Source organism: Alexandromys fortis, unplaced genomic scaffold (assembly GCF_014885135.2).
Source record: "Alexandromys fortis isolate MF-2015 unplaced genomic scaffold, M_Fortis_MF-2015_v1.1 scaffold_2_1_26212458, whole genome shotgun sequence".
NCBI classification, from domain to species: Eukaryota; Metazoa; Chordata; class Mammalia; order Rodentia; family Cricetidae; genus Alexandromys; species Alexandromys fortis.
The window spans coordinates 19,098,169-19,125,347 of NW_026067930.1; the positions used below are offsets into that span (position 1 = coordinate 19,098,169).

General features: G+C 41.2%; 1 protein-coding gene across 1 annotated transcript; it reads left to right on the forward strand.

Moving 5' to 3' along the window:
• Positions 1-58: 58 nt before the first annotated feature.
• Positions 59-26,633, forward strand: Tnfrsf11b (TNF receptor superfamily member 11b). The gene is made up of 5 exons (XM_050145129.1): positions 59-654; positions 17,321-17,687; positions 21,185-21,376; positions 22,975-23,199; positions 24,892-26,633. The coding sequence occupies exons 1-5, from the start codon at positions 622-624 to the stop codon at positions 25,278-25,280; spliced, it is 1,206 nt and encodes a 401-aa protein (XP_050001086.1). The 5' UTR covers positions 59-621; the 3' UTR covers positions 25,281-26,633.
• The last annotated feature ends 546 nt before the right edge of the window (positions 26,634-27,179 follow it).

A 27,179-nucleotide genomic window follows, 5' to 3' on the forward strand; every position in this document is an offset into this window, starting at 1 on the left:
ATGCCATGCCTTTAAGAGAAGGGTTGTTTGGGGGACTCCAAGAACGTCTGGGAAGGGGTTGAAACAACAGGCCACAGGAAAACTCCAGACTTCTCCCAGCAAGGGAACAGTATCTGCTACATTCGGCAAGCATTTGCTGTAGTTGAAACCTGGGGTGGAGGATCCAGCGCCCGGAGGCTGTCCAGAGGCTCCCCCGTGACTACCCAGCCTCTCACAGCAGGTCTCAGCTGCCCCGAGGCTGGCCGCGGGCGGGAAGAGGCTAGGAAACCTTAGACGCAGCGGGACAGCTGCCGCCTGATCCACAGCTTGGAGGTGGCTTTTCCCTTCGTTTCCTCTTCTTTTTATACCCCATCAGCCACCCACTCCCTTTGACCCACGCAGGATCCTCCCACTCCGGCGCCTAAAGTGTTAACCCCGAAGCGGCATCCCCACTAGAGTCCAGGGTTCCTAAAAAGGAAAGGTACAAGGTTGGTTCAGATGAGAGACTTCATAGATCAAAGGCAGGCAGGGCATACTTCCTGTTGCCCAGACCTTATATAAAAACGTCATGATCGCTTTGGCTGCAGAGACGCACCTAGCACTGACCCAGCGGCTGCAGCCTGAGGTTTTCTGAGGACCACAATGAACAAGTGGCTGTACTGTGCACTTCTGGTGGTAAGTCGTGGGCAGGAGGCTGCTGGCCACCTGGGTTCGGGGACCTCCCCTCCGGCTGATGGAGACCAAGCCGGGCTCTCTCCAAAACCCGAGGAGCCTTTTTCTAGCCTTACCAGGCTGGTCTGAAGGGTGAGTGGCTTTTCCCTGAAAAGTTCCCGCGGAGTTTATGCGGAGGGGAGAAAGACTCAGTGAGAGGAGACTTAGACTCTTTGCTTGATGTTAGCCGTTTCATTTACCTTATGTATTTACTTACTTAGGCTTTATGTGGTGCACCGTGCCTTTCCTTGACCTGACTTTTTTATAACTACAGGTGAAGCGGACTGTAGGTTAGAGAAGGCAGACGTTTTGAAACTTGAGTAGAAGAGTTTGGATCGGAGGGTGGGGGCGGGGGTACAGTCTGGTGCATCGTTAAGCTGACTTCACTTACGTGTTTTAGGCATTAGAGAAAACATCCTTTCATTTAACTGTGCACTTTCATATTTTAATAAAGTTTTGCTATTCTAGTTCTCAACATCAGTATAGTATAAAAAGTATTAATAGACTGATAATTGTGTTCTAGAACATATTTAAATAACCAGATCAAGTTCAACACTAAATAGGGCTGAAGGCTGCTTTGAAATGCTGTTTGGAAAATAAAGTAATCTCTTTAACATAGCATAGTCCTTCCTTCCCTTTCTTTATTCAAAAACTTTTTAGCTTAGGCTTTGGAAAAATTGTTGTTAACGTCTATGTAGAAGTTTTTCTCTGCCAAAATCTTTTTTTCCGTTATATCAGCAGCATGAGAGACTCATGCAGTTACAACTCAGACAGAGAAGTCTGTCTTTAAGAAATATTTGTGTCTGGGATGCGCTAGAGTCAGTGTTTGGCTTCCAACCTCTAACTCACACACTGAGAATGGAAAGCTATGTAACTGTCTCCTTAGCTCCAGGAACACAGAAACATCCATGTACAATAAATCACTCAGGAAAAGGTGGGCAGGAGACTACACACGAGTCTGTTAGCTGCATGTGTACATAAGCAGATGTACATGCGCATGTAAAGCAGACATCCACTAGTATGGATACACGAAGAACTTTGAAAATTTGATTTATTTTTAGGTGTATGTGTGTTTTGCTTGTATGTGTGTCTCTGTGCACCATGCGTGTGCCTGGGGCTGGATGGGGCCAGAAGAGGGCATCATATCCTCTAGGACTGGAGTTACAGACATTGACGAGCTCTACGTGGGTGCTGGGAATAGAATCCAGGTCTTCTGAAGGAGCAGTCAGTGCTCTCAAGTGCTGAGCCATCTCTCCAGTTACACTTTGAAGACCGTTTTAGAAAGGGAACCTTTTGGGAGACAGTGAGATGACTCAGTGAGTCAAGGCCACTGACAACCTAGCAACATGAATTCAAGCCCTGGGTCGCTGTGCAGAAGAAGAGAACTGACTCCCGAAAGATGTCCTCTGGTCTCCGCTCCCATTCCCTGGCACATGTGCACTTGCACGTGCGCGCATGTGCACACACACAATAAACGGAAGCATCAAAAGAACACTAGAACTTGTACGAGTGGTAGTGCCTAAATACCTTTCTTAAATTGAGCACTTGGAGTTGGCAGAAAGATCTACGAATACATCATCAGCACCCCAAAAAGGTCCTTATATCCCCCCTCTTACTACTACGTTTATATTCAGACTAATCAACAGCAGAAGTTGGTTTTGTTTCTATTTAAACTTTATATATTAACTTTACGTATTTTTCACTTTGTCTCCCTTCAAAGATCTGCCCAGAGATTCATCACTGAATTATTTCTTCCAATAATTTTTCCCAAATAGTAGAAAGATAATTATTTTATAGGTGGTCTATATAAAGAGATATGTACATAGATAACACTGACTTTCAATAATACAACATTATAAGAAGAGAAAATCCTTGAGTGGTTCTTGAATATATAAATGAATAAGAAGGTTCTTGCTCTTTTATTGGTTTCTGACTTTTTTTTTATGAATGGTGAGAAATGGCCATACTGCACTTACATGTAAAGAGGCCCCTTAGTAAAAAGAGAAGAAAGATTGTAGTAATCAGAAGCACTACAGATATTTGGTTCTTTGTATGAAGCATTCCACTAGATACTGGGAACAAAGTGAGTAGCCAGATAGGTATCATTGCTGCCTTCTGGACCCAACAGCCTATTGGAAGAGGCAGAATGTGGGCCAAGTATTGCCATGTAATAACGGTTTCAAAAGAGGAAGCCCCAGATGCTTGAAGAATTAAAACAAAAACAGCCTCCCGTGAGCTCATAAGGGAAGTAGCCGCACAGTGGTTCTCCACTAGACCCAGCTCAGGTGCCCACACACCACTTTCCTGCAGTGACTGCATTTTTTCCCCTCTGGAGTTCCTGTCTTCTCTTACCTGGGATGAGCGGGCATTAATTCCACCACTTTGAAGTCTCCGCCTCTCATTAGCTCTACCTGTGTGATAACAGACAACCAGAGGGGGACCTGGAACCAACTACATACAGGAAATACTGACGACACACAGAGGAGGAAGGAATGGCCTCTTAACTTCACCCGGAGGGAGTCATAGGGTATGCTATTGCTGGAGATAAAATCAAGATATCCTAGCGAGAGACGGCAAGCCTTGTCGCGAAGTATATTCCGTGTTCTTCCGTGAGAGCGGCAGATACGCTGGTAGTTAGGCAGTGAAGGGAGAGGAGGGCAGTCCTCAGGAGAGGTCCGTGGTCATTGGGAATTCCTAGAATGCTCACTAGCACAGTCGAGCAGAGAGCTGTTCTGCAAGGAGAGGCCGCTCATCGCTCGTTATACAAGTCACTTCCTTCTTGGTTGCCGTGTGTTACTAGGAGAGCAGAGACTATCAACACGCCTGGCTTAGGTCTAGGCTTTAGCTGTGGTTGGAACTTCCCATCATCCATCATGCAGTGTCAGAACCCACCCTGAACTTCTCCAAGCCAAGCTCTGAATTCATCCTTTCATGACAGAAGGGAGTGGAAGGAAGGAAAGAGAGGAGAGGCAGCTGCTCTTGGCTCAGGAAAACTGCCCCCTTGTTCTGGCTTCCTATAGGATAACAACACTCTTGGACCTTCTGACTTTTGGTTTGGATTTGTCTTCCCTCCCCTTTCCCCAGTGGCTGAGTTCCTGAGCTTGTCTAGCATTTTCTTTTTCTTGAGAATGTGGATGCTGTGATGGTTTCTAGAAATATCCGATATACACCCAACTCCACTCAGGCAGCCCTGCCCAATAGTCTGCCGGGTGTCCATAGCAACCTTCCTGGCCTCGGTCACCTAGCAATCTTCAGCGTAATTCCTAATTTCAATCTAGGTTTAAATTTTACTTAGGTTAAAACCCACAGTTGCTGAATACCATTGGTGGACGAAGAAGGCTGTGCCAAACGTTTTCTTCAGAGCGTTCTAGAAGTCATGGCCGTGTTTTCCAAAGGGACCCTAAGCTCACAGTCTGCTGGTCTTGCTTTTCTGTTCACTACCTTACCTTCTGAGTTTTGCTCTCAACTGCTCCCAGCCTACATGCTCCCTCTGCATAAAAGCTTTCTGTGAAAAAAAAAAAATTCCTATTTTCCTTAGCATGGCATTAACCAAGAGAATTTCCTTCAGCTTTAATTTCTACTTTGCAGCCAGGGTTAGGGTTGCTTAAGGTACATAAAAACAGAATAAAATAAAACAAACCAAAAAAGGCTTTATGTCTTTCAAGGCCTGGACTAACGGTGTTTGGCTGCCCCTCTGTTGCTCTGATGGAGCAAAGCTGCCAAAATTATCAGTGTTTTACTGTGGTCACATCCACAGTCAGGAGTAGAAAGAAATGAATGCAGAGATACTGGCTTGCTTGCTCATGCTCAGCTGTGTCCAGACTTACAGCCCAGGACCCCTGCTTAGAGATGATGACATCCACATTCAGAGTGAGTCTACCTACCGCAATCAGACCCAATAAGAAAATCTCTCACAGGCATGCTCATAACCCACAGTCTAGCCAGCCCTAAGTGGTCTTCCATTGAGATTCTTTTCCCAGGCAATCTTAGGTGATGTCAAGTGCACACTTAAAACTAAATCACAGTGATGTGTGTGTGTGTGTGTGTGTGTGTGTGTGTGTGTGTTTAATTTGTTTGTTATTCATCAGCTGCTGACAGAACATTTGAAAGCTTGAAGGGCATAAAATCATTCTTGGTTGTTCTGGATTCCTAATGGTAACTGTCATTCCTAGACTTTTCCAAGGAAAGAGTGGTAAACAAAACATGGGCTCATTGCAAACACAGATTTCCTTCTTCCTCATTTGTCCCCTCAAGGTTTCCACCATCATGGTGCATGTGTTTGCTGAGGGAAATGGACTATGGTGACTTTTTTTTTTAGAGCACTGGGAAATCTATCAGAAATCTCCATGGATGTTCCAAGAGAGTTTACCTACCTAATGTGTGACTGGGATTTAACCTCCTACGGTTGGCTTGACTACCCTTCAAAATATTAATCTAACCTTCTACTTATCTGACCGGTATTTTAAACATCACTGTATATATACATTTCTGATATGGAAAAGCAAAACCTTCATGAAAGCTTTTTCTTAGGAGAGCAACAGAATCAACTGGATTGACATATTAACTCTTGGATGTGCAGTGTGAACAGAGCTGGACTCTGTTCTCAGTTCCCCACATTGCTAAAGTGTTGCTTTCTGCTGATTAGAGAACACGGCCTCATGTTATTCAATTGGATCATTAGATAGTTGGATTTTTCCCTGATCAATTTTAAATGTTTTTAAAAAAAGATTCAAAAAACAGTTGCTGAATCTTAGACTCAAGAAATTTCAGCCCCCAGAGGGAGCCTGGACTTGAGATATAAATATTATTAATAACCCAGGTCAATAGCCTAGAGAGCCACAGAGAAAGCTGACTTCATGTCAAGAGAGGGAAGGGTGAAGACACCCTTCAGGCTTGTTTCTAATGCGGAGAGTCTTGCAAACAAAATGCAAACAAAAGCAGCAGTAGCAACCATGTTTAGAAAAGAAAACAAAAATCAAAACAAAATTTAGCAACCCACCATAGCAGGAACTAGTGAATCGGAAATCCTAGCAACAGCTGTAAACTATCTGTGCAAGAAGAAAGAGCGAGGTCCGGCCAACTTGAAATAGATACAAGAAGAGCATTTTTTATATGACATATAATTAGCTTTTGGAACTCACTACCACAGAATATTTTAGAATAACTAGCATAGAAAGTCTAAAAAAGGAATACGTTTAGACCGTTGTGAGGGATAAGAATAGTGTTACAACACATTAGGTAAGAAGCTGTATGGTACCCTGCCCCACCACCCACACACCCATACACACACACACACACACACACACACACACACACACACACACCACTCCTCTGGCCTCTGTAAGAGATGTGCACTCTACAGGCACAATAAAATATTTCATCACAAGTATAAGGTGACATGATATCCAAGGGCTTGCGTAGATACATTTTTCATGAAATTTCTCACAAGTATCTGAGCCAGCAGACAGCTGATAGGGAATGTAAAATGAGGGAGATATTTCAGCGATGAAAGTGCTTGCCGCAAAAGCACAAGGACCAGAGACTGGTGACATGTAGGTGTAGAGCCCACGTGTAATTTCTGGGCTCATAAGGTGGAGATGAGATCCTCAGAACAAGCTGGCTAGCCAGAGAAGCCAAGACACCAAGGTGCAAATTAAGTCGAAAGACAGTTGCAGCATTGAATAATGAGGAGAGCTACCAAAAAAAAAATCCAACCTCAATGCCAGGCCTCTGCATACATGTATACATACATGCATATACACACACATGTATGTCTGTACACATACAAATACATATACATCTTACATATATACTCATGAAAAGTAGAAGAAAGAAAAACATACATAAAAATGAGAGAGAATACAGCTAGTTTCTAAACAAAAGCTAGTTAATATGTCCGTCAGCTCTCCAAAGCACTTTTGTGTTTGAGAACACACAAGATTTCCTGTCTGAACAAACTTCAAATACACAGGGCAGCACTGCTATTTATCCATTATAGAGATTGCTAGATTGTACTCAATGTGACTGAAACTTGAGGTCTCTGGATTGGAGCCCCACTCTGTTCTGCCCCTGGTAATTAACATTCTACTTGCAGTGGGAGTGCACCACCATCTTTGAAAATCAAAACTAGTCCCCAGGCCTTCACATCAACTCATTCTGGGCCTTGGCAACACTCTGCAAATATTTCCTAAGTAACCATCAATAAAGCAGAGAAATGGCTGAGAAGACTAATTAAGACTTAGGGTAAGGCAGCAGCTGCTCTGAGCATGCTCACTGCCTTTGGTAATTAACTTTCCTGTTGAAGTTTTTGATACAAAAAAAAAAAGGTCTTAGTTGCCATGCTTCTTGTTAGGTGGCTGCTCCTCCATCTATTGTCCCGTGTCCTTGGTCATTCTTTGCTTCCTGTTTTCCTCTGACGTTAGTTCTTGTGGTTTTGTTCTGTCCTTATGCATTTCTTGGTCTCTGTCTTGCTCTTCCTCATAGTCTACTCTTCCTCGTGTTCCTGGTCCTGATTTTGCCCTTGAACTCTCCTGCTTTTTCAGTCTTGCTCTTTGCCCCATCTTGGGCTTCCACTCAATCTTAATTTCTTGTTCAAATGCAAGTTCTTTTGTTTATTCCTTTCTTGTTACAAGCTTATGTATTTTATCCTTAGAAAATGTTGATAGCAAGAGCCTGTTTTTTACAATATCCCTTCCCCATCAATTTGCATCAACACTCCCAAAAGCGCAGGGCATCTGGAAGACAGATGCAGAGCAGTGTATCAACACTCTGAGTAGTAAGCCAGGCAGGACTCAAGGGCCCTGATTTCCTGCTTCTGTCTTTACCTTTAGGGTTTAATCAGTGACCTCCATTTGTGCCTCTGCTTAACAGAGGAGCTGTACCAGGTGATCTGTGGAACATCTGCTATAATTTCAAAGTTTTGTCACCCAAGATTTGTTTTTAAAGAATCAAGTATAAGGGCTAGAGAGATGGCTCAGTGGTTAAGAGCACTGGCTGTCTTCTGGAGGAACAGGGTTCAATTCCCAACACTCACTTGTCAGTTATCAATTGTCTGTAACTCCAGAGGATCTGACACCTTCACAACAATGCACATAAATTAAATTTAAATGAAAAAGAAAGAAAAGAATCGATTATCTATTATTGAATATCCCAAAAATCAAAAACCAAGTAGACTCAATTACCTATGAAACATTACCAGAATATTTTCCAATAATCTCTTTTGTTATGATTGTTAAAAGTTTCTTTTGCGCCATTGGTCATACATAAGAAATCAAGAAATTCTGCTGAAATCAGGGAAGTCCCTCAAGAAGCAGCTTTTGAAACATTATCTAACTTTTTAGAAAGCATAACTTATTCTGGAGGGTCACAACTTATTCTTTTAAACCAAAACCATTCCCATTTCCTCATTCTTGTCATCAGCTGGTATACATAGAAATTGGCAATGTGGGCTTTTTTTTATCCTCCATTTAGTTAAAAGCCAAGTTCAAGACATTCCCCTAGGACTTACTGAAGACGTATAATTATGGTCACAAGCCATCTTCTTAGAGTCATTGAGCAAAATTTCTCTTTGAATCTATATTCACAAAAAGTACTTGACATCTGCACACTGCTCTTTGGAATAAATGTCAAAGCTTGAGGCATTCTAAACATGGTAATAGGCAGCCTGGCAAGGCCATTAAATGTACACTTGAATAATCCCACCAGCTGACAGACAGCAGAACTCTACCCCACACTCTGCTTCTTGTCTCTTAACGTCCAGTAGAGAGGAAGAAATAAGAAATAACTGGTTTGTGAAGAGGTGAGTGATGTTTACTGTGTGATGGTATCGTCATTAGTGTTCTGTAGTCTTTATTTTTTAAACAGGGATTCTCAGTTCTTTTTCCTTCCCAAGCATGATAGGGAGGAGTCCCATCTAGTGAGGATAGAATAGGAGGAATACGGGCGCTTCACGTGAATTAAAATGACCTCTTCACTTCCACACCAAGCTTCTTATTGCCAGTGTTGCTCACTAAATTTTCTGTAGTTTTGGTTGCTTGATTTTTCTCCTCATACTCCCACACACATAAACAGCTTCCAAATATTACTTAGTAGACAAGAATCTTTGCTTGACTGTTGACAGACCAACCAGGCAGCATGGTGAAAAGTGTCCCTTCGGTGTCGATGACAGCCATTGAGGTTGTGAAGTTGCTTATTTGCACGGTCTAACTCAATCAGTGTGCTGATTGGCTCGTCACCCAACACCCCATTACGTGTGATGTCTGAATCACGGTGAAGGGTGTCACCAACAAAGCCAATGGTTACAAGGATTCAAAAATAAGATCTTTATTTGGTTGAAAATTAAAAGTTCTAGGCAGCAAACATTATAGAAAGCCTGCAAGCTAGAGCAGTTATCGGATGTTTAGTAGCAGATTGAATTAGATACCCGACTCTGGAGCATCACCAAGCAGACTATGCTTGTTCTCCTTCATTACTTCCAGCTGAAATTTCCTCCTTGAAGTTTCATTCATCTACATTAGCAACCTACTTAAATGCCTGCAAAGGGTGCAAATATAAAACAGAAAGACATTGGTACTGTTTTCAGTAACTATCACATTTACATGTCACATTCTACATAGTCTTTTATTTAAAAAAAAAAAGCCTAGGGCGCAGAGAATCACAGACTAGAAGTTGGGGGAACTCAGAGAAGTTGTGTAGTTTTCACTAATTTCTATTTTTCCTAAGGTAACCCAGATGGGGACTTTTTTTTTTTTTCGGTTTCTGCTATAGAGCATGCTAATATCTAGCCACCAAGTCCAGTGGAAATACTAGCAAATCAGAAGACGACTTTTTTTTGTACCTTCACCCCAGAACATTCAGCTGGTGTGAAGGATAAATAGAATAGAGCCCCCAGGGCCAAATCCTTAAAAAATGGTTACATATACTTTCTTTCCTTGCTGGGACCCATTTAGCTTTTAGCTTAAGGAGGATGCTGTTTTATTTTGCAACGATCTTTTCTACTTGATGTGAATGTAAGCCCAAATTTTCTAAGTAACTGAGTATAAGGCAAGAAGATTATGGCTTATTAGACAATGAAAGCATGGAGATGCACTACTGAGAATGCACTGCTTGGCATACGATGCGATTAGTTTTCCAGTCTCACGGGCCTTTCTACAAGAGCATCTTGTCAGCTGCTTCAGTGGCAAACGGGAGAATTCCTGCATCAATTGGAGTGAATACATTGATGCATGGTTGAGATAGAATTAGTTCAATAGATGAGTGGATAGGCAAGTGGCAGATTATATTGTGTTTTACATCGGTATTACAGTTACTTCCATGTCTGTCTCATTCATAAGACTGGAAAGCTTATTCCTAAGACTATAGTCCGAAGACTCAGTTGTTAAAGGGTTAGTTCCAAGCAAGTTTGGGTTTGAACCCTCGAAGGTTTGGAATTTTTGCCATTTCTGACTAATCACTCAAGTCTTCATGTTTAAAATGGAGCTAATCATGTCCCCTTGTAGGTGGACAACGGACAGTAGCATGTGAAGAATGGGCTTCGGCTACAGACTGCTGTCTAGTGATATTATAAAATGAAAGATTGTTATTTTTTTCATACCACACAGGATGGAGAGTGTGCTTCCTCAGACAACCAAGGCAGACAGTAAATGGCTACATATTAACACAGATGTTGTCGAGTCCCCTTGTCCTTTAAGCTTCTGTTGCACTTGGTTGCTCTTTCTGCTTGCAGAACTTCTCCTATGTTTCTCCTAACAGTGGCCCGTGGCCTTAACGTCAATGAAGTAAGCACAGGTTTTATTAGTCAGCAAAAGGCTCTACAGAGTGTTGTCAGCAATATTGTTATCTTCCAAGGAAAGGACCGTAAAGAGAAAATGTAATCTTAAAATTGTGTTCAGAAGTAGCAACATACCAAAATACACCACCAGTTCACAGGCTCTGATGTCAGGGACTGGAGCTGGAGAGACTTCAAGGCCTAATGTTGCTTGCCGATTTTCAAGGCAAGCTGAATATTAAGAACCAGGCAAAAAATGCAGCCAGTACTATGGTGAAGTTGTTTTCCAGAACTGATATTATGTCTCCAATAAGGTTATTATCATAAGACCAAGCAAAGAAATATTAGGATCTAGGAACCTAAAATATGTGAGAATTCTATGTATCTTTTGTATTAAGCCATAACTCTAGCTCTTTTTTTTCTTCCTGAATGTTAACTTTTCATTTGGACTGTTTTTTTTTTCTTTTATATGTTGGTTAATCAGTAAAATGTTAACCACCTGTAATACTTTTCCATGATAGCACAAGTCTCATGAGCAAATCTGTTTTGTTCATTCTGGCTGGGTCTAAGCACAAGCAAAACCTTGCTAATTAACGTAAATGCCTTCAGAAAACTAACACAAACTTCTGAAGTGAACAAAAATTACATTGAAAGTTAAATTTTGCCTGGAGATTGCTCTTCAGCCTCAGGGGAAGCAAGTTCAAGACAAATTTGGCCCGGTGGTTCCTCTAATAAATCATAGTTGCCTGTGTTTCCTTTCCCCCACTTGCCTGGGAGAGCAGTTGGCAGCAGAGCACAGATGTAGTGATGAACAGATTCAATTCATTTGCTTTTACTTCCTTACCTGGAGACATAACCCTGAGCCAAATAACTGGTTAGTGGGGAAATTACTAGGCAGTCCGCTCCTCAGGAAGGGACCTGGCAGCAGCAGATAAACCTCTCCAATGAGCTAACTGCTTTTGTTCATAGAGGCTAAGTACCAAAGCAACAGTGCTTACACAACTCCATGCAAATGAAATATGCTTTAAAAAAAAAAAAAACCTGGCAAATCTTTCACCCCTGTCATTCTACAGACAAGAAAATGCAGGTTGTGTTCTTGTCCTTGCCAATGCATCCTTTACATGTTGGGTAGTTATCTATGTTGTGTAACCCCCAATTGTTTGAGTTTTATATAGAAAGCATTCAACCTATGTACAAGATTGAGTAAATATCTAGATACATCGAAGACTTGTTATCACAAGGGATTGAACACCGGGATTTGTTTATGCTTGCTAGATGCTCTACCAAGTGAGCTACAATCCCAACCTGAAACTAATTTCACTAACAAGTCAAAGGGACATTTTGGAGATCATTAAGAAAAGGATAGATAGACAATTAATTTGGGGCACATGTTAGGTGCGCAACTCTATATTGACCATGAAATACAAAATATCTCCAGTAATAGATCTGATTCATAATGCTTCATTTCCTACTATCTGTATCATCAGCACACATGGCTATGCCACATGGTTATCTGAGTCTTATGTTCTTTATATTGAATGAGAAAAGAATGTATTTTTAATAAAAAAGAAAAATGAAATAAACATAAAACATAAATTTTCTGGGGAAATGCCCCAACATTGTTCTAAGGTTCATTTACCCAACCACAAAGTTAATCAGAAAGTGAAGATGCAATGTGATTTTGATTAGTTGGCCCATAACCCCTGCCACATACCTGAAAGCTTGTGCAAGATTGGAGATGGAGCTGAGGGAGGCTTAAGGGAATAAAAACTGATATTGACCATTAAAAGAAAAGAAGTTTCTATATTCCTAAAGATTTGTAAATGAGTATTTGGGGAACATAAGATTCAGAATCATTCTCATTTTAGGAATTACTGGCCCAGGGTCACCAAGGTAGTGGGAGAACTAAATTCACAATCTGGTCAACATAGTCTAAATGCAGCTTCTCCAACTTTCCAGTGGGAAGAGCATGCTAGTTCACATTTGGGTTGTCAGGCTGTGTGCTTTTCACAACTTAGTCATGACTCATTCCATATGCTTCTTAGAACTGTACACAATATCCATACGTTTTTACTTTCTCTTTTCTATCTCCTTTTACAAATATTTGCAAATACTAAAAGTCTGTGCATTTTCCCTCTTCTGCTTGTATACAATATCCTTGGATAATCCAGTATGTATTTCTAGCTATTTGCTTAGCATCATTACTTGCATCTCATATATAAAAAAAAAAAGAATCTTCCTACCTAAAATACTTCCCTTTATTCACACCCACTCACACTTCTGCTCTCAACAATTAATAGAGACCTCAGGAAACTTAAAATTCAACTGCTTCGTTGGTTATCATACCTTCTCGCCAAAATCAGCCAACATTCATTTACCCTTCCTTCCCTTTTCAACAACTCTTCATAATCTCTGACCAAATTGTCTTTTCAATCCTTTCCTTCATCTCCAGGCTCTTTTACTGCTTCCATTAAAAAAAAAAAAAAATCAACGAGTAGCTTATACATGCCTTACATCAGTCTGGGTTTGTACTGGGTCCTTCATCTTGTTGCACCTCAAGAGAACAATGATTGTTTTAATCAATGTTTGGTGAGTGAGCTAATTAATTAAGGAATGGAGACTACAAAAGAATAACAAAAAATTAATAAATGGAACTTATTGTGAAAAGAGTTTAATTTTAATAACTTTTGTAATTTATTTATACTACAAACAATCTTCATGAAAATCTCAATTGTACGTAACTTGGATGTTTCCTTTAACTGCTGAGATGAACTCAAATATGGCATGGTTTACAAACTGACCAGACGTTTAGCTAACTCTGGACAATCCTCAAATAGTTCTCTGTGGCAAAGATCATGACGGGGGATTACAAAAGGAACTCCCAAACCAACTGACTATTTCCAGGCTCGCGTGGGATGCTCTTAATGAATCTTCTATAAATGGAAACCCACTGGCTCATTCATGGTTCTGCAGACCAGAGAGTAAGCCCAGTAGTACGGGGTTGTCTGTATTGCATAATGCAAAAATAAACCAGTCAGAGGAAGTGTATTCTTTTGTCCTTTAGGAAGTCATATAGCCAAATAAGCTGATAGAAGGTTCTAGTCAAATCCCTTGTTGCTTGAGTGGGGGTGGAAGGCATAGGTGATCATGAACCTGAAAAGCAGCCATTGATGTAAAAAGACTCCATACCAAGAGGTTGCTAGTATAAAAAGAGAGCAAAAATCTGAAGGGAGAGATACTAGGAGACTTGCTTCTTAGCTCATTACTAACTAAATGGTCAAATCCAAGAACAGAGCAATGCTGAAGCTAGAGAAGTCACTAGAGAATGAGTTAAATCTACTCACCAGCATCACTCTGTTCTAGCCTCTGTCAACATTTTGTAGATAAGAAAATATGTCTGCATAGAAGATTCTTTAATGGTGTAACAACAGTAGCGTGGAAGCGGGTAATAAGCCTCTAAGGATAGCACTTTATGCTTTCAAGAAAAATAGTATGGAAGCTTCCAGAAGAAATCCCAGACTGATGAGAAGCACTAGACTGTAGGACTTATAGATTACTTTTAAGTACAGGTGATTGGATCAGATAATGGTTAGATGGAGAAAATACAAAGAAAAAGAAAAGTTACGCTTAATTCCTCTTACAAATCAAACATGAAACAAAGAAAAGATCTTCCCATCTATAAAAAGTGTGTTAAGTCTCAGCAGACAAGTGTATATGTGTCTCAGCCTCTGCAGATGTTCAGGGATATCTGGAGATTGAATTACACAGAACTTTATTTTTCAACCCTTATTGGGTTTGAAATCTTATCAGTAGGCAAAGGAGCAATAACTAATGTTAGGAGCATGACCCTTTCATTGCTCCAGGCAGGGCAAAAGGAAGAGAGAAAAATGAGGAAGAAGAGCTGTATTCATCTTGACCAACCTCTGCCCAGCCACTGAGTCCAGAAATTCTGTGTGGGGATTGGGGCTAACCAAAGATTGTGGCCTAACTATCCAATTTTGACCACACAGAGTTCTGTACTTTCACTAAAGTGGAATTTTTCTCCCAAGTGAAGCACAGAGGTCCAATTGAACTCACTGAAAACAAGCCCATCATTCTTCAATGCCTTCTGGGTTTTAGTTCCACACAGCAGTCTTGAGGAACTTGTCTCTACTAATTACTTCCTAATTCTTAAATCCACACCTTGTCTATTCATTTGTCTCTAAATTCCTCTCCCACCTCCATCTCCCTAAATGTTAAAGAAATGATTAATTTCCATGGTATCGGTGCAGGAAAACAGCAATAATGTCATGTCAACTTCCCAGGAAAACACAAATTGTATTAGTATTTTTGGTGATAAGATTCTAAGCCTGAAAGGCTCGGAGTCTGAAATATTTCTGATTATGACTTTTAAACATGTTTTAAGAATATCAGCTTATGCTTTGACAGCTGAAGTCCCTTATCCCCAAATTCTAAAGCCCTAAATTCTACAAAATCTGAACATTCTTGAGCATGTACATGGTAGCTGGGAAGGTTTGGGTGTTGGAGTGTTCCAGATTTTGTATTTCCAGGTTAGAAGTACTAAGCTGTTGTTGGTGTTTCCGTGGCTCTGGAGGGTAAAACACATGAGCAGCTGTTATTGTTTTCCTGACCCCCTCGCATCTTCATCACAGTTGAGTAACAGAGTCATGCACGCATGAACATCTTGACCCCTGTGCAAATGGGCACAGGACACGCATCCTTGAGATAAACAGCCTCTCTGGTCCTTTGAGCCAGACCTCCCGAAGGCAGAACCCTCAAATGTGACTTTCCAGGAAACTTAAAGTGAACAGCAAGAGAAAAAAAAAAAAGAAAGAAAAGTGTGTCTCATTGCTTTCATATGGGTTTGTGTGTTGTGTTAGGCAAACCTCATGCCATAGCACTGGGGATTAGAGAAATACTTGAACCAGATCCTGAAAACATGTCTCATAGCATATTCAAATGACCAATCAGCCAGCCAGCCATTTCTTTGCTTCTTTCAAGCCAAATAAATTGCCTCAGGGAAACGAAAGGACCTGCTTTCTTCTGAACCCCTCAAGTTATGGGGTGCCCTGCTGAAGCAGCAGGCCTGACTTTTCACTCCTCCCCCCTCAGCATGTTGATTGGAGTGTCTCACATGGCAGCCCTCTGAAAAATCCTCTCTGCTAAAAAAATCCATCATTTTGGAGGAGATATTTTGTTTTGTTTTGTTTTGTTTTTTCTTTCATTTTATCAGCCCATACAGTCTGAGATACTGGCTGTGTTTCACTGGAAGTGAATGGAGTCAGTTAGACTAAAACACCGAAGGCTTATGAAAGGGGCTAGTCTTCACCTTGGCCACACTTGGCCACATCTGATTTGAATAGGGAATGCTGTTTCTCTAGCTGGGTGTGCTTTTCCCAGGTGTGTGTGGTGGTGAGTGGGGGACTTTTCCTGAGCTCTACAAGCAAGAGAGTTTGGAGGGAAAAAATATGTTTGTTTTGCTGCTTTCCCCAAACCTCTGAACAGTCAGTGTTGATCCCTGTACCAAAAACAAACTATAAAAACCAAGCAAGCCACTATCTACACACGGACGATGCTTCTGAGAACGTGTTTCCTGTAATTAGCGTGAAGTTGTTCTTCAATGTTCTCAGAAGACCTTTGCGGATGCAGAACAAGAGACAGAGTTTGTGTGCAGCTGGTCCTTTGAAAAGAACCTAGCCTGCCGGTTCTTTTCTCCACATCTCAGACTTCTAGCCATGATGGATGGCCACTTCTGAAACCGTGCCTGTCCCCCGTGTTTCCCCCAGTCAACCTAGGCAGACGCGGTCATTCCATCTTCTATGTGTGTTTTACCTATATGAGACAAGATTGTCACCAACCCACAAGCCTATTGGAAAAAAATTTCAACCTTAAAATCCTAAAATTCTCCCCAGTGGATTGTGTGCTCGTGTGAGACTCAGCAGGACATTCCTAGTTCCTCACATCTAGGAGACATTTCACGTGGATCTACTGCATTGATGAATGAATGAATGGATGAATGAATGAATGAATACTATGAATGGTCACTGATAATCCTGTACTGTCCCACTGCATCAATATTTTTTTCCATTGCTTTTTATCATTAAGTAATAATTAAGGAAACAATAAGCTATTATCTGGTCCCGAGTCCAGTAACTGTGACCACATTAGCAGTTATGCTCTCCGCATCTTCCATTCCACGTTTCCTGTCTCCTTAACCAGCTTTATTATTTATCTTTAAAATATTTCTTGATTTCTAACATTCCGTTTCATATTTTACTGTATGTACTTTCTTCTCTGACTGGCCCGTAAACTTCATGGTCCAGAGTTTCTGAACTAGTTAGCTTAGAACTCTATCTGGAGTAGTCAGAACAGAGTCTGGCTCACAGTGAAGGTTCAGAAACTAGCTGTCAAGTCAACAAGAAAGTAATTCTTAGTTCATTCTTTCCATACATCAGAATCAACATGTGACTTTGGTTCATTTGTATTGCTCATGCCCAAGCCAAACTCCACACCAATAAAACCACACTGCTTCCGGACATGATCCACTTACTGACCCAGAGATGATATCTCAGATGGTTGGTTACTCACTGGTGCCCCAAGTATCACTAGTGCTCTTCTGAGATTTTTCTTTTTTAATTTCAGTTGTGTATGAGTATGTATCATTTTGTCTGTTTTTCTCTATCCTCTTGGAAGTTGGCATAAACCACTGGAAGCAAAGCTATGGCTTTAGAACCTTGTTTGTGCTGGATCTCCTTGGAAAGGTGTGACTAAGGTTAGGCAGTGAGTGACTCCTGACTCAGATGTTCCCTTTGTACACAACTACCACCCCACTTCCATCCTAACTAACCACTGTGTCCCTTCTAGCTCCTGGACATCCCTGAGTGGACCACCCAGGAACCAGTTCCTCCAAAGTACCTTCATTATGAGGGAGAAAGCGGGCGTCAGATCCTGTGTGACAAATGTCCTCCTGGCACCTACCTAAAACAGCACTGTACCGCGAGAAGGAAGACACTGTGTGCCCCCTGCCCTGACCACTCTTATACAGACAGCTGGCACACCAGTGATGAGTGTGTGTACTGCAGCCCAGTGTGCAAGGAACTGCAGTCCGTGAAGCAGGAGTGCAACCGCACCCACAACCGTGTGTGTGAATGTGAGGAAGGGCGCTACCTGGAGCTGGAATTCTGCTTGAAGCACAGGAGCTGCGCCCCAGGTTTCGGAGTGGTGCAGGCAGGTGGGTATCTGCTATAACGCCTAACAACACCAATTAGGAACATGCAAAGCCAGACAGTAGCCAGTTTAGGGGACACTTGTCCTGATAAAAGATAACAGAACCTGTTCACTGTGTGCTGTGTATATGGATTGTGTCCAAAGGAGCTTTCTCAAAGGAATACTTTGCCACTACAGTGTAATTTAGGGAGGAATCTCAAATGCAGCAAATTACTCCCTAATGAGACGCGTGATGGATTGCTCCCTTGTAAAGGCCCATCGTCTGGATTGCACCACGGGTAGCTGATATACACCACCACGTCTCACTTCGGCGTGGACAGATTCAGATTGCTGGGCTTTTTGACAAACATCAGAAATGTTAATCGATACCAAGAGAGTAATTATGCTGATATTAATGAGACTCTGGAGCACTAACAATGAGCAGTTATAATTAATTATGTAAAAATGGGAACGGCTAGGGGAAATACATTTCATTATTAAAAATGAAGCTGGTTCTCCTTTTGGCATGGGAGTTGAATGTTTGGGAGGATAAAGACAGTAGCAAACCTCTAACCAGCTTATTCTTTATCTTAGACAAAACAGATTGTCAAGCCAACAGGAAGTCCTTGTGTATAAACAAGAACTTTCTCTTCTTGCATTCCCAGCAGCACGGGCTGGGGCTAGCATGAAACTTTGGAAGGCGAAACCCGTTCTCCTTTTCTAGCACGTACACAAACTGGCACTGTAAACTACAGCCGCTTGTGGCTTAGGAAAATGAAGAGCAGCCACTTGGAGGGATCCCTGTAAATTCTGCTAACTCACTTTAAAGCAGGGTCCTCAACTCAGCTCACTTGACTTAAGCTGGATCATTCTCTTCCGTGGGAGGCTGTCCCATGCCTCTCTAAGCCCTATGAGGGCGAATCAGCAGTCCTGGTATCAAGCAAGTAGCTACAGCTGCAAGCCTCCCTCCATTGCGGGAGCCAATTCACTCCTGGCTGAGAGGTCATAGTACGTGTTCGCCTAGTGCAAGTTCATTGCTTGTGATAAGTTTAAGTTTAGATGACAAGGATTTTCAGTTTGAAGGCATTCACCGAAAGCATATACAATTAAAGTTAAGTCTAGTAGCAGTGGCCTGGGGAGTCCCATCCCTAAAGACACAGCAGGATGGTTACAAGGTCAAGGCTAACCTAGGGTATAGCTTAGACTATGGAATGAGGCCATTATCTCAAGCAAGGCAACAAACAAAACCCCAAACAAAAACTTGGAACCTATTTCATCTCTTTTGTAATGAATCTTTAAAGAAGTGTGTGCTATAGAACCCCCAGTAATACTGCTGGATGGAGCATTTGAATGAGAAGGAACTACCATGTCCTACTTTTATTGAGTAACACTTTGGGACTCAATACTATACCAACCAACAGCGAGAAGAAGTCAAGCAAGCCTCTTTACTCCAGTGCAGTGAGCTGTGTTGAGGCAGATCCAGAAATTAAACATGGACTATGCAGCTCCAAGAGCTGAAATTTGTGGAAATACCAGAAATAATAAGGTTGTTGCCCTCACAAACATGAAAGTACTTCTGAGGGGGGAACTAGGAGATAGTTAGGAGACTTAGAGAAAAGGACATACTGGAGTTATTCAACTTTTTCTCTCCCAAGACCTGCAAGGAGGTTCTGCTTGGAAAATATGAGGTTTCTAGGCCAAAGGGAAGCAAGAATGGTGTGGTGTTATTCTACAAAATATCGGATAACTATTTTTTGTTGTTTTGAAGGCAAGATTGCTTCATCTTCTTCTCTTCGTATCTGCCTGCTGGCCGGCCCTCTTCTTCCTGTCGAGTTACTAAGGGCTGTCTTAGTGACTCGCAATCCATCTTCTCATTGTTGCGTTTCACATTTTGCCTGCCAGACTAAACACTTGTTATTTCTATTGATACTAACAAGGCAAAAACCACTATTTAGACGGTTCCACTGTTTTAGGCACAAAAGTGTTGTCCCTTTTGAAAGAAGCCCTACTCAGAGAGATTATGAGATGAAGCCTCCAAGGAGATAGAAACTCTGTATCTGTCTTTCTTGGATTTCTTTTGTTAAAGAACTGGAAAGGCTAGTTTTCTTAAGAAACTATTTTCTACATATGGTCTTCTTGTTCTATGACCTCAGAAAACTCAAGCCAGAAACATGTACCTGAAGGACGACAAATTCACTTTCTTTATAGATAATGTGGCAGTTGGCAAACGGAGATTTGGATCCATACACTCGGGTCATTTATTCTCAGCAAGCTGGCAGAGGCTGGATGCCTAAATAAGTAGAACTTAGTGTGCAGTAGGGTTCCACTTAAGGAGAGGAATGTAAGAGGGTACGCTGACAACCAAACAATAAGTGAATTCTCCTCCTCCTTGCCTGCGCTAGTCCTTTGTCATTTTTACAGGTCAATGAATCATCAATCTTTTTATAAAAGAAGAGGCAGGAGACTAGACTAGAACCAACCTGTTTCACTGCTTTCTTTCTAGGATGGGTAAAAGACATAAGGAAATGGGAGGTGGGGCTTTTTCATAAATGAAATTTAATAACTTTCGGTAGCTTTCATTTGTCTCCTTTGTGTTTGTTATCTTGCTTGAGCCAGAGTTGGCCTGGGCAATCTACATTTGAATACTGAAGCCTGAATCTGTTCAGCCAGCTTACACTAGATGGAGATATTTTCATATGCAAATACACTATAATGTGTGCTGCGTCCATGCATAATAGAGTGCAGGGTTTGAATATGTTTATTTTCAGTGGTGTCTGCATTGAAAGTCTCTGCATTAGAGTTTTGAAACCAATAATGTCCTCAAAGATATTAAATGCCTTAAAAGCATGAAGTAAAATACCCTTGTAGCTACCCTTCCTAAAGATTTAACCACGCTCTTTACTCCAAACTGTAAGCAAATACTATCTCATCGTCTGTTTGCTATCTAGCTCAATGCCGGGCTTACATTTGTGAGTCAGCAGTCAACTTTACCAGTACCTTCCAGAGTTTGCTATAATGCGCTCTTCCCAAGGTTAGCAAGTTTCACAATTAGGAGCTCGGAGAGAAAGAACTCCTGCAAGAAATGATTGGAATTTAATGATGCAACCTTCAATGGGTGCTGATTTCAAAGAGCGACAGGAAAGCAGACACACAGCCGTTATCTTGATGATTTTTTTTTTTCCCAGAAGCAATTGTGCAAAGAATACGGTTGACAAGCCTTACTGGCACTTCATCAGAGGCAGGACTAATGACTACCCCACCCTCCTCTCATTTCATCTCCCGTTTCAGGAGCATTTAGTTGGTAACAGCACTACAAACTTGCGTGGGTATTGCAAGAAGGGGAAAGAGCCGGAGGGACTGACTGTTGATGGTTTGTTATCTCTGTCTAATGGAGCGGAAACTGGAGATTCAGAAACTTTCCCGCAATACGTGGTAGCAGTGAAAACTCGGTTCAGGACTGTGCTTATCTGCAGAGAAAGGGTTGGGGAAGAAGGCGCTAAATTGCGGAGTATTTTTCCACAGGAACCCCGGAGCGAAACACAGTTTGCAAAAGATGTCCAGATGGGTTCTTCTCAAATGAGACGTCATCGAAAGCCCCCTGTAGGAAACACACGAACTGCAGTGCCCTTGGCCTTTTGCTAATTCAGAGAGGAAATGCATCCCATGACAACGTATGTTCTGGAAACAGAGAAGCAACACAAAAATGCGGAATAGGTAATTATACCCCAAACCACATTGCCTTCTTACCATGCCAGCGTATCTTCCTTCTTTGAGAGCAACACAAACTCACGTCTTGTCTTTCTTGACTCTTAACTTGCCTAACAGTTGCTGAAAGCTCAAACTCAAAAAAAAAAAAAAAAAAANAAAAAAAAAAAAAAAAAAAAAAAAAAAAAAAAAAAAAAAAAAAAAAAAAAAAAAAAAAACTGCACCTCCTCACTGATCACAAGGGCATCTCGAGCCCCAGACCCTTCCCACTGCTTTCTTCCACACTAAAATTAAGTAGAGTCCATTGGTGGTATCAAGCTGATGGCTTGTGCCCAAACAAACTTCAAATTGTAGAACTAACTTACACATTTTTATCCTGACAAAGAACGACTATATTAGCTGGAGAATAAGTTGGCAACTAATAAGAAACATGAAGTAAACGGATTCGAAATTGGAAGTGAAAACTTAGCTTCGTTACCAATCGTATCCATAGCTTCATTGCGAGGAAGCTCCAGGAAGCTTTAGTCATGTTAAGTTCTTCGCCTGTAGTCCCCACATATAGTGCAAACCACTCCCTGTTGGAGATAGGATTGGTATATTCTCTCTCCCTGTCCCCACACCCCTACCGCCACTTTGATTTCAACAAGGGACTATGGGACTCACACACCAGTGCTCTGTGTTTTCAGGCATCAGGACAAACAATGATGCAAGCCAGCGTGACCTTCTCCAAAGGTCTTTCTCTACTACACAGAAGCGAGACGTACAGGAATAGATACAGGCATCTTTTATAGCCCCAGACACTCCACTGTTCCACTGAGATATCAGATATCTTAGTTAATGTATACTTTATCTTCTCTTACCTAAAAAGTAACATGAGTGAAGGAAGGGTGAGGGAAAGAGCTAATTTCAGCCTTAACATTGCTTTGTTTCACCTTGCATTTTACTTTGGCAATTAAGTGAGTATTTAGTATATGCCAAGTCCTTCACTGTATATACTTTGATATTTATGAAAAACTGAAATTTGTGTAGGATAAATGTAGATGGTTAATGACTTAACACTCATCTATATGTCCCCTGCTTTGTTCTACCAATAAGCTACACGTTAGCCACACATACATAAAGTAATATGCTATTGTGATTGCACATAAACTAATACCCTATTTTGATTATTGTTTAAGTTCCTTCTAGGCACTGATTTTGTGTTTTGTTTTTTCTTTGACCCTGACCTTGTGTTACCCAGTAGTCACTGAGCAAACTTTTAGCAATTTATTAATATTTATATTAAGTCATTTAATTTTTGTCTATTATTTGTGAGTATCTACATTAAATTCTCATTAATCATCTATCAAGTTACTCCTTCCCTCAAAAAAATGAGAAGGAAAACAAAAGAATGTTAGACAACACACAAGTCCAGTTGGTCTCTTCTACTAAGAGCAACCAATAGAAGGTTGTTTTTTTCAACCTTCCTGTTTTGGCATGTTGTCTCAGAGAAAACTCAACCCGCGTGCTCATTTTGTGGTTGGTTTTGCTTTGTTTATTATTTTGTCGGAAAGACTGTGGGAAATTAAAGTGTTCAGTGAATTCCGTTGTTTTCCACATTCCTGCAGATGTCACCCTGTGCGAAGAGGCCTTCTTCAGGTTTGCTGTCCCTACCAAGTTCACGCCGAATTGGCTCAGTGTTCTGGTAGACAATTTGCCTGGGACGAAAGTGAACACAGAGAGTGTCGAGAGGATAAAGCGGAGACACAGCTCACAAGAACAAACTTTCCAACTCCTGAAGCTATGGAAGCATCAAAACAAAGACCAAGACCTGGTGAAGAAGATCATCCAAGGTACCATCTCCTGAAATAAATATGGCAATCAGCAATCAGACACACATATTTGTAATAAAATATGAAAGGGACTCTTTGTCGATGTGGTGGGGCGGGTGCTCCCCCTCCCTGGGATCCTCATGGAACTGACAATTTCTCACCAAGTGGTAGTGCAGACAGGATTCCTGTCACAGCTAAGGAAGGACCTGTTCTCACCTCTGCACTAATTGAAAGAAGAGGTGTGAACTCTTCCATGCAGGACTAAGCTGCTGGGGGGATGGGACTCTGTGCCCAGATTCCTTAGCTGTTTCCTCAGCCTCCAGCCCTGGCGGCCTGGAAGAAAGTCTTGGTCCCTCTGCCCTTGCATCACCTTTCACACTCTGCTGTACTCGCCAAGTCTCTTCAGAGGGGCGGCACGTGTCCTGACCTCTCATCAATCCTAACTGTAGAGCCTGCAACCAAATTACCATCTTAGTAACATCTGTGCATCTGTGGGGACGATTAGTAAGATCCAATAAGCGTTTGAGTTTCTTAGAAGAAAGGACTGGCTAAAAGTATATACTTGAATGTGCTATCTCTTCCTGAAGCATCTATTTTAGAACCAGCATGGAGGGTAAAAAGCAAGGCATGGAGGGACAGAAAGAAGAGACCTAAAGAGGGGAAAATCAATTTCAGTCCACATGAACTAGACACTTTATGATATACAACTGGAAAGAATTCCAGCTTCAGCTACCATTTCTGAGGACATGCCACAGAGGTGAAAAAGGGTTTTCCTAATGCAGACAGCATGGAGCAGAAATTACCCTGCTCTCCCCTGGTATTGACAGTTTCCTTACACTTCCCATAAAGCGCATACATGGGAAGTCAGAGCAAGGATTTCATGAGAACCACTTCCCTTTTGACAGACCAGCGCCTTCACTTATGCAGAGTAAACTTTTCTTGTGTTTCTGGCAAAACAAAAATTATTCTTTGAACCTATAATTAGCCCTGAAGCAAAAAGAAAAAGAAATGGAAAGTCAGGGACTGTCAGCATGTGAAGGGACCCAATTCCCTGCTTTATAAATGAGAACATTGCAGCCAAGAAAGATGAACGAAGTTGCCTTAAGGCTCACAGATAGTAAATGACTCATGTCGTTAATAGAGACATTAGTTACTCCTTCTTATGTTTATGCCCAAGCTCATTGCTGAAATGCCCTCCAGGCTATGTGTTTGCTATTCTTGGACTCCTGTTGCTGGCTTTCCATATCTGCCACACTCTGGTGCTTCTCCAGTGCTGTGTATATTCATTAAAGACTAAAGTGTCTCTTGTCAAAGAGGGCCAAGGTTGGATAGCAACTCATGAAATTTCCATTATAATATGAAGAGCCTGGATGTTTTATTTCTGTTTTTTTTTTTTTTCCTTCCCTTAAATGCTGCGATCTTTAAAGTTGCAGCTTTTGCTTGGAAAGCTGAAGATAATAAGTCTGGAATTTTCCATTGCTCAATGTCAAAAACAGGAGCTTCCCACAAAGACTGTTGTTGGATGCTTCGAGGAGATTGTATGTTATCCTATTATAACATAAAACAATAGCAACCAGGAAAAAAAATAAGAGTCACTTCAGCCACCTAAGGAAGAGCTGGAGAGGCTAATCTGAAGTTACAAATTGTGTGAGAGTGTCTGTCTGGGGCCTTAGATGAGTAAGCATGACATGAGCATCTCTTTGGTTCATACAGATATCGACCTCTGCGAAAGCAGTGTTCAGCGGCATATCGGCCACGCCAACCTCACGGCAGAGCAGCTTCACGTCCTGATGGAGAGCTTGCCTGGGAAGAAGATTGGTCCAGAGGACATAGAGAAAACGAGGAAGACATGTAAACCGAGCGAGCAGCTCCTCAAGCTGCTCAGCTTGTGGAGGATCAAAAATGGAGACCAAGACACCTTGAAGGGCTTGATGTACGCCCTCAAGCACTTGAAAACACACCACTTTCCCAAAACGGTCACCCACAGTCTGAGGAAGACCATCAGGTTCCTGCACAGCTTCACTATGTACAGGTTGTATCAGAAGCTGTTTTTAGAAATGATAGGGAACCAGGTCCAGTCCGTGAAAATAAGCTGTTTGTAACTAGAAATGGTCGCTGTGCTGTTTCTTCAGGATGGGCCAACTCTGATGGATGGAGAAGACTGTTTCTCGAGGCTCTTGAAAAGGCACAGTGATCCCTTTCACATCGACGGTGGGAATGAAGACACCCCCAAACACACACTTTGTATTAAGACTATTGGGTAATGAAGTGAGGCAGGCTATTTTGTAACTTTGCAAAGCCAGGTGTCAATACAGAATGGCAGCCATGCTGATTGAGAGGGGAGGGTATTTTATTATAGCCCCAAACATAGGTCCCTTTCTGCCTTTCCTCATGGCTGAGTAACCAGAAGGTTTCTGCTATCTTTACATGTCAGCCATGTCTTATTCTTCACTCTGTACTGTTTGTCTATTGCGTGCTCTTTGTTGAAATGGTTATCAGGTGTATGGGTCTTGTCACATTTTCAGGTTCATAGGCAAGATGACAGTTTCCCATCTGAAGATTTAATTTGGGTTGGGGAGTTGGCTAGACAACCAGGGGTAGGTTTCAGTAGTTTATTTAGCAGCCTGCTACCAAGAACAGTATTTCATGTTCATCTGTAGTTGGACCTAAGCTGACTCTAAGTACTTTTCTTTTGAAAATAACCACCGAAATTTATTTCTTGCACCAACCATGGCTGGCTTTGTTGCAGGGCACTAAAAGAAACTAGGATATGGAGAAAGGATTGATGTCTCCCCCAATGTCCAACAAATCCCCTGTAGTTTATCCAGCTGTCATTTCTGGCCCCTTATCTACTGACTACGTGTTCTCTTATTACTGCTTGCAGTAATTCAACTGGAAATAATAGTAATAGTAATACAATCTAGACTCCATTGAATCTCTCTAAATATGGGAATCTCTCACTTAAAAAGCTCTGAGATTTCAGTTGTGTCAGAGGCTTTTATTAGAAAGCCAATGCTCTTCTGTAAAAGTTACTAATATATCTGTAAGACTATTACAGTATTGCTATTTATATTCATTCAGATATAAGATTTGTACATATTATCATCCTAGAGAGAAATGGTGTAAGACTTAATTTTAGAAAGAAAAAATATTCGTGTTTATTGTTATGACAAAAGAGATAAAATATATTTTTAATAGAAACTTTGTAGGGTTTTCTAATAGATACTGCCAGTTTTCCAGTGTGGAATGTTTTTATAATATAATTTTGTCTGTGTAAGATGTAATATCATTTTATAGAAAAATGCATTATATAGTCAGTTGTTTAATGTCAGAAAGTATATGGGCTATAAATTATCTGAATATTAGATGCTCTGAGAAATTGAATGTACCTTATTTAAAAGATTTTATGATAATACTATATAATAACATCATTAAAGTTTTCAAATTATTTTTCATTTCTTTCCCTCTTGCTTTTATTTCAACAAGACGATAATGGGTTTATACACTCTCAATTTCCCTGTTCATCTTTGATCATCACAAACATCTAAGAGTTGTTTAAAATGCAAATTCTTGAACCACACTGTTGAAAACTCTGGGGATGAACAAATGTGGTCCAGGGCTAACGCCTAAGCGATTCTTTCCATACAAAACACTGGATAATTTCCAAAGTCAGGATTGGTGTACACTTGGAACAGGTCACAGGTGACACTCCTGACATCAGGAGATCAAATGAAGTACTTCTGACTATAAAAAAAAATGAAAAATGGCCCTGCTTAGCTCTTTAAAAGAAAGAAGATGTTAATTCGAAGGGTGGTATATTGATGGGGTTGTAAGTAGTTCTCAAACCCATTTATTTATAGTGTAATACTGAGAACATGTGAATGCTACCTTATTAAGGAAAAAGTATTGATACAGTCAAAGTAAGGATTTTTGAGATGATGAGATCACCCCGGGTTATCCCTCTGACCCCTTTCTGGTGATGAGGATCTTTATCAGAAATG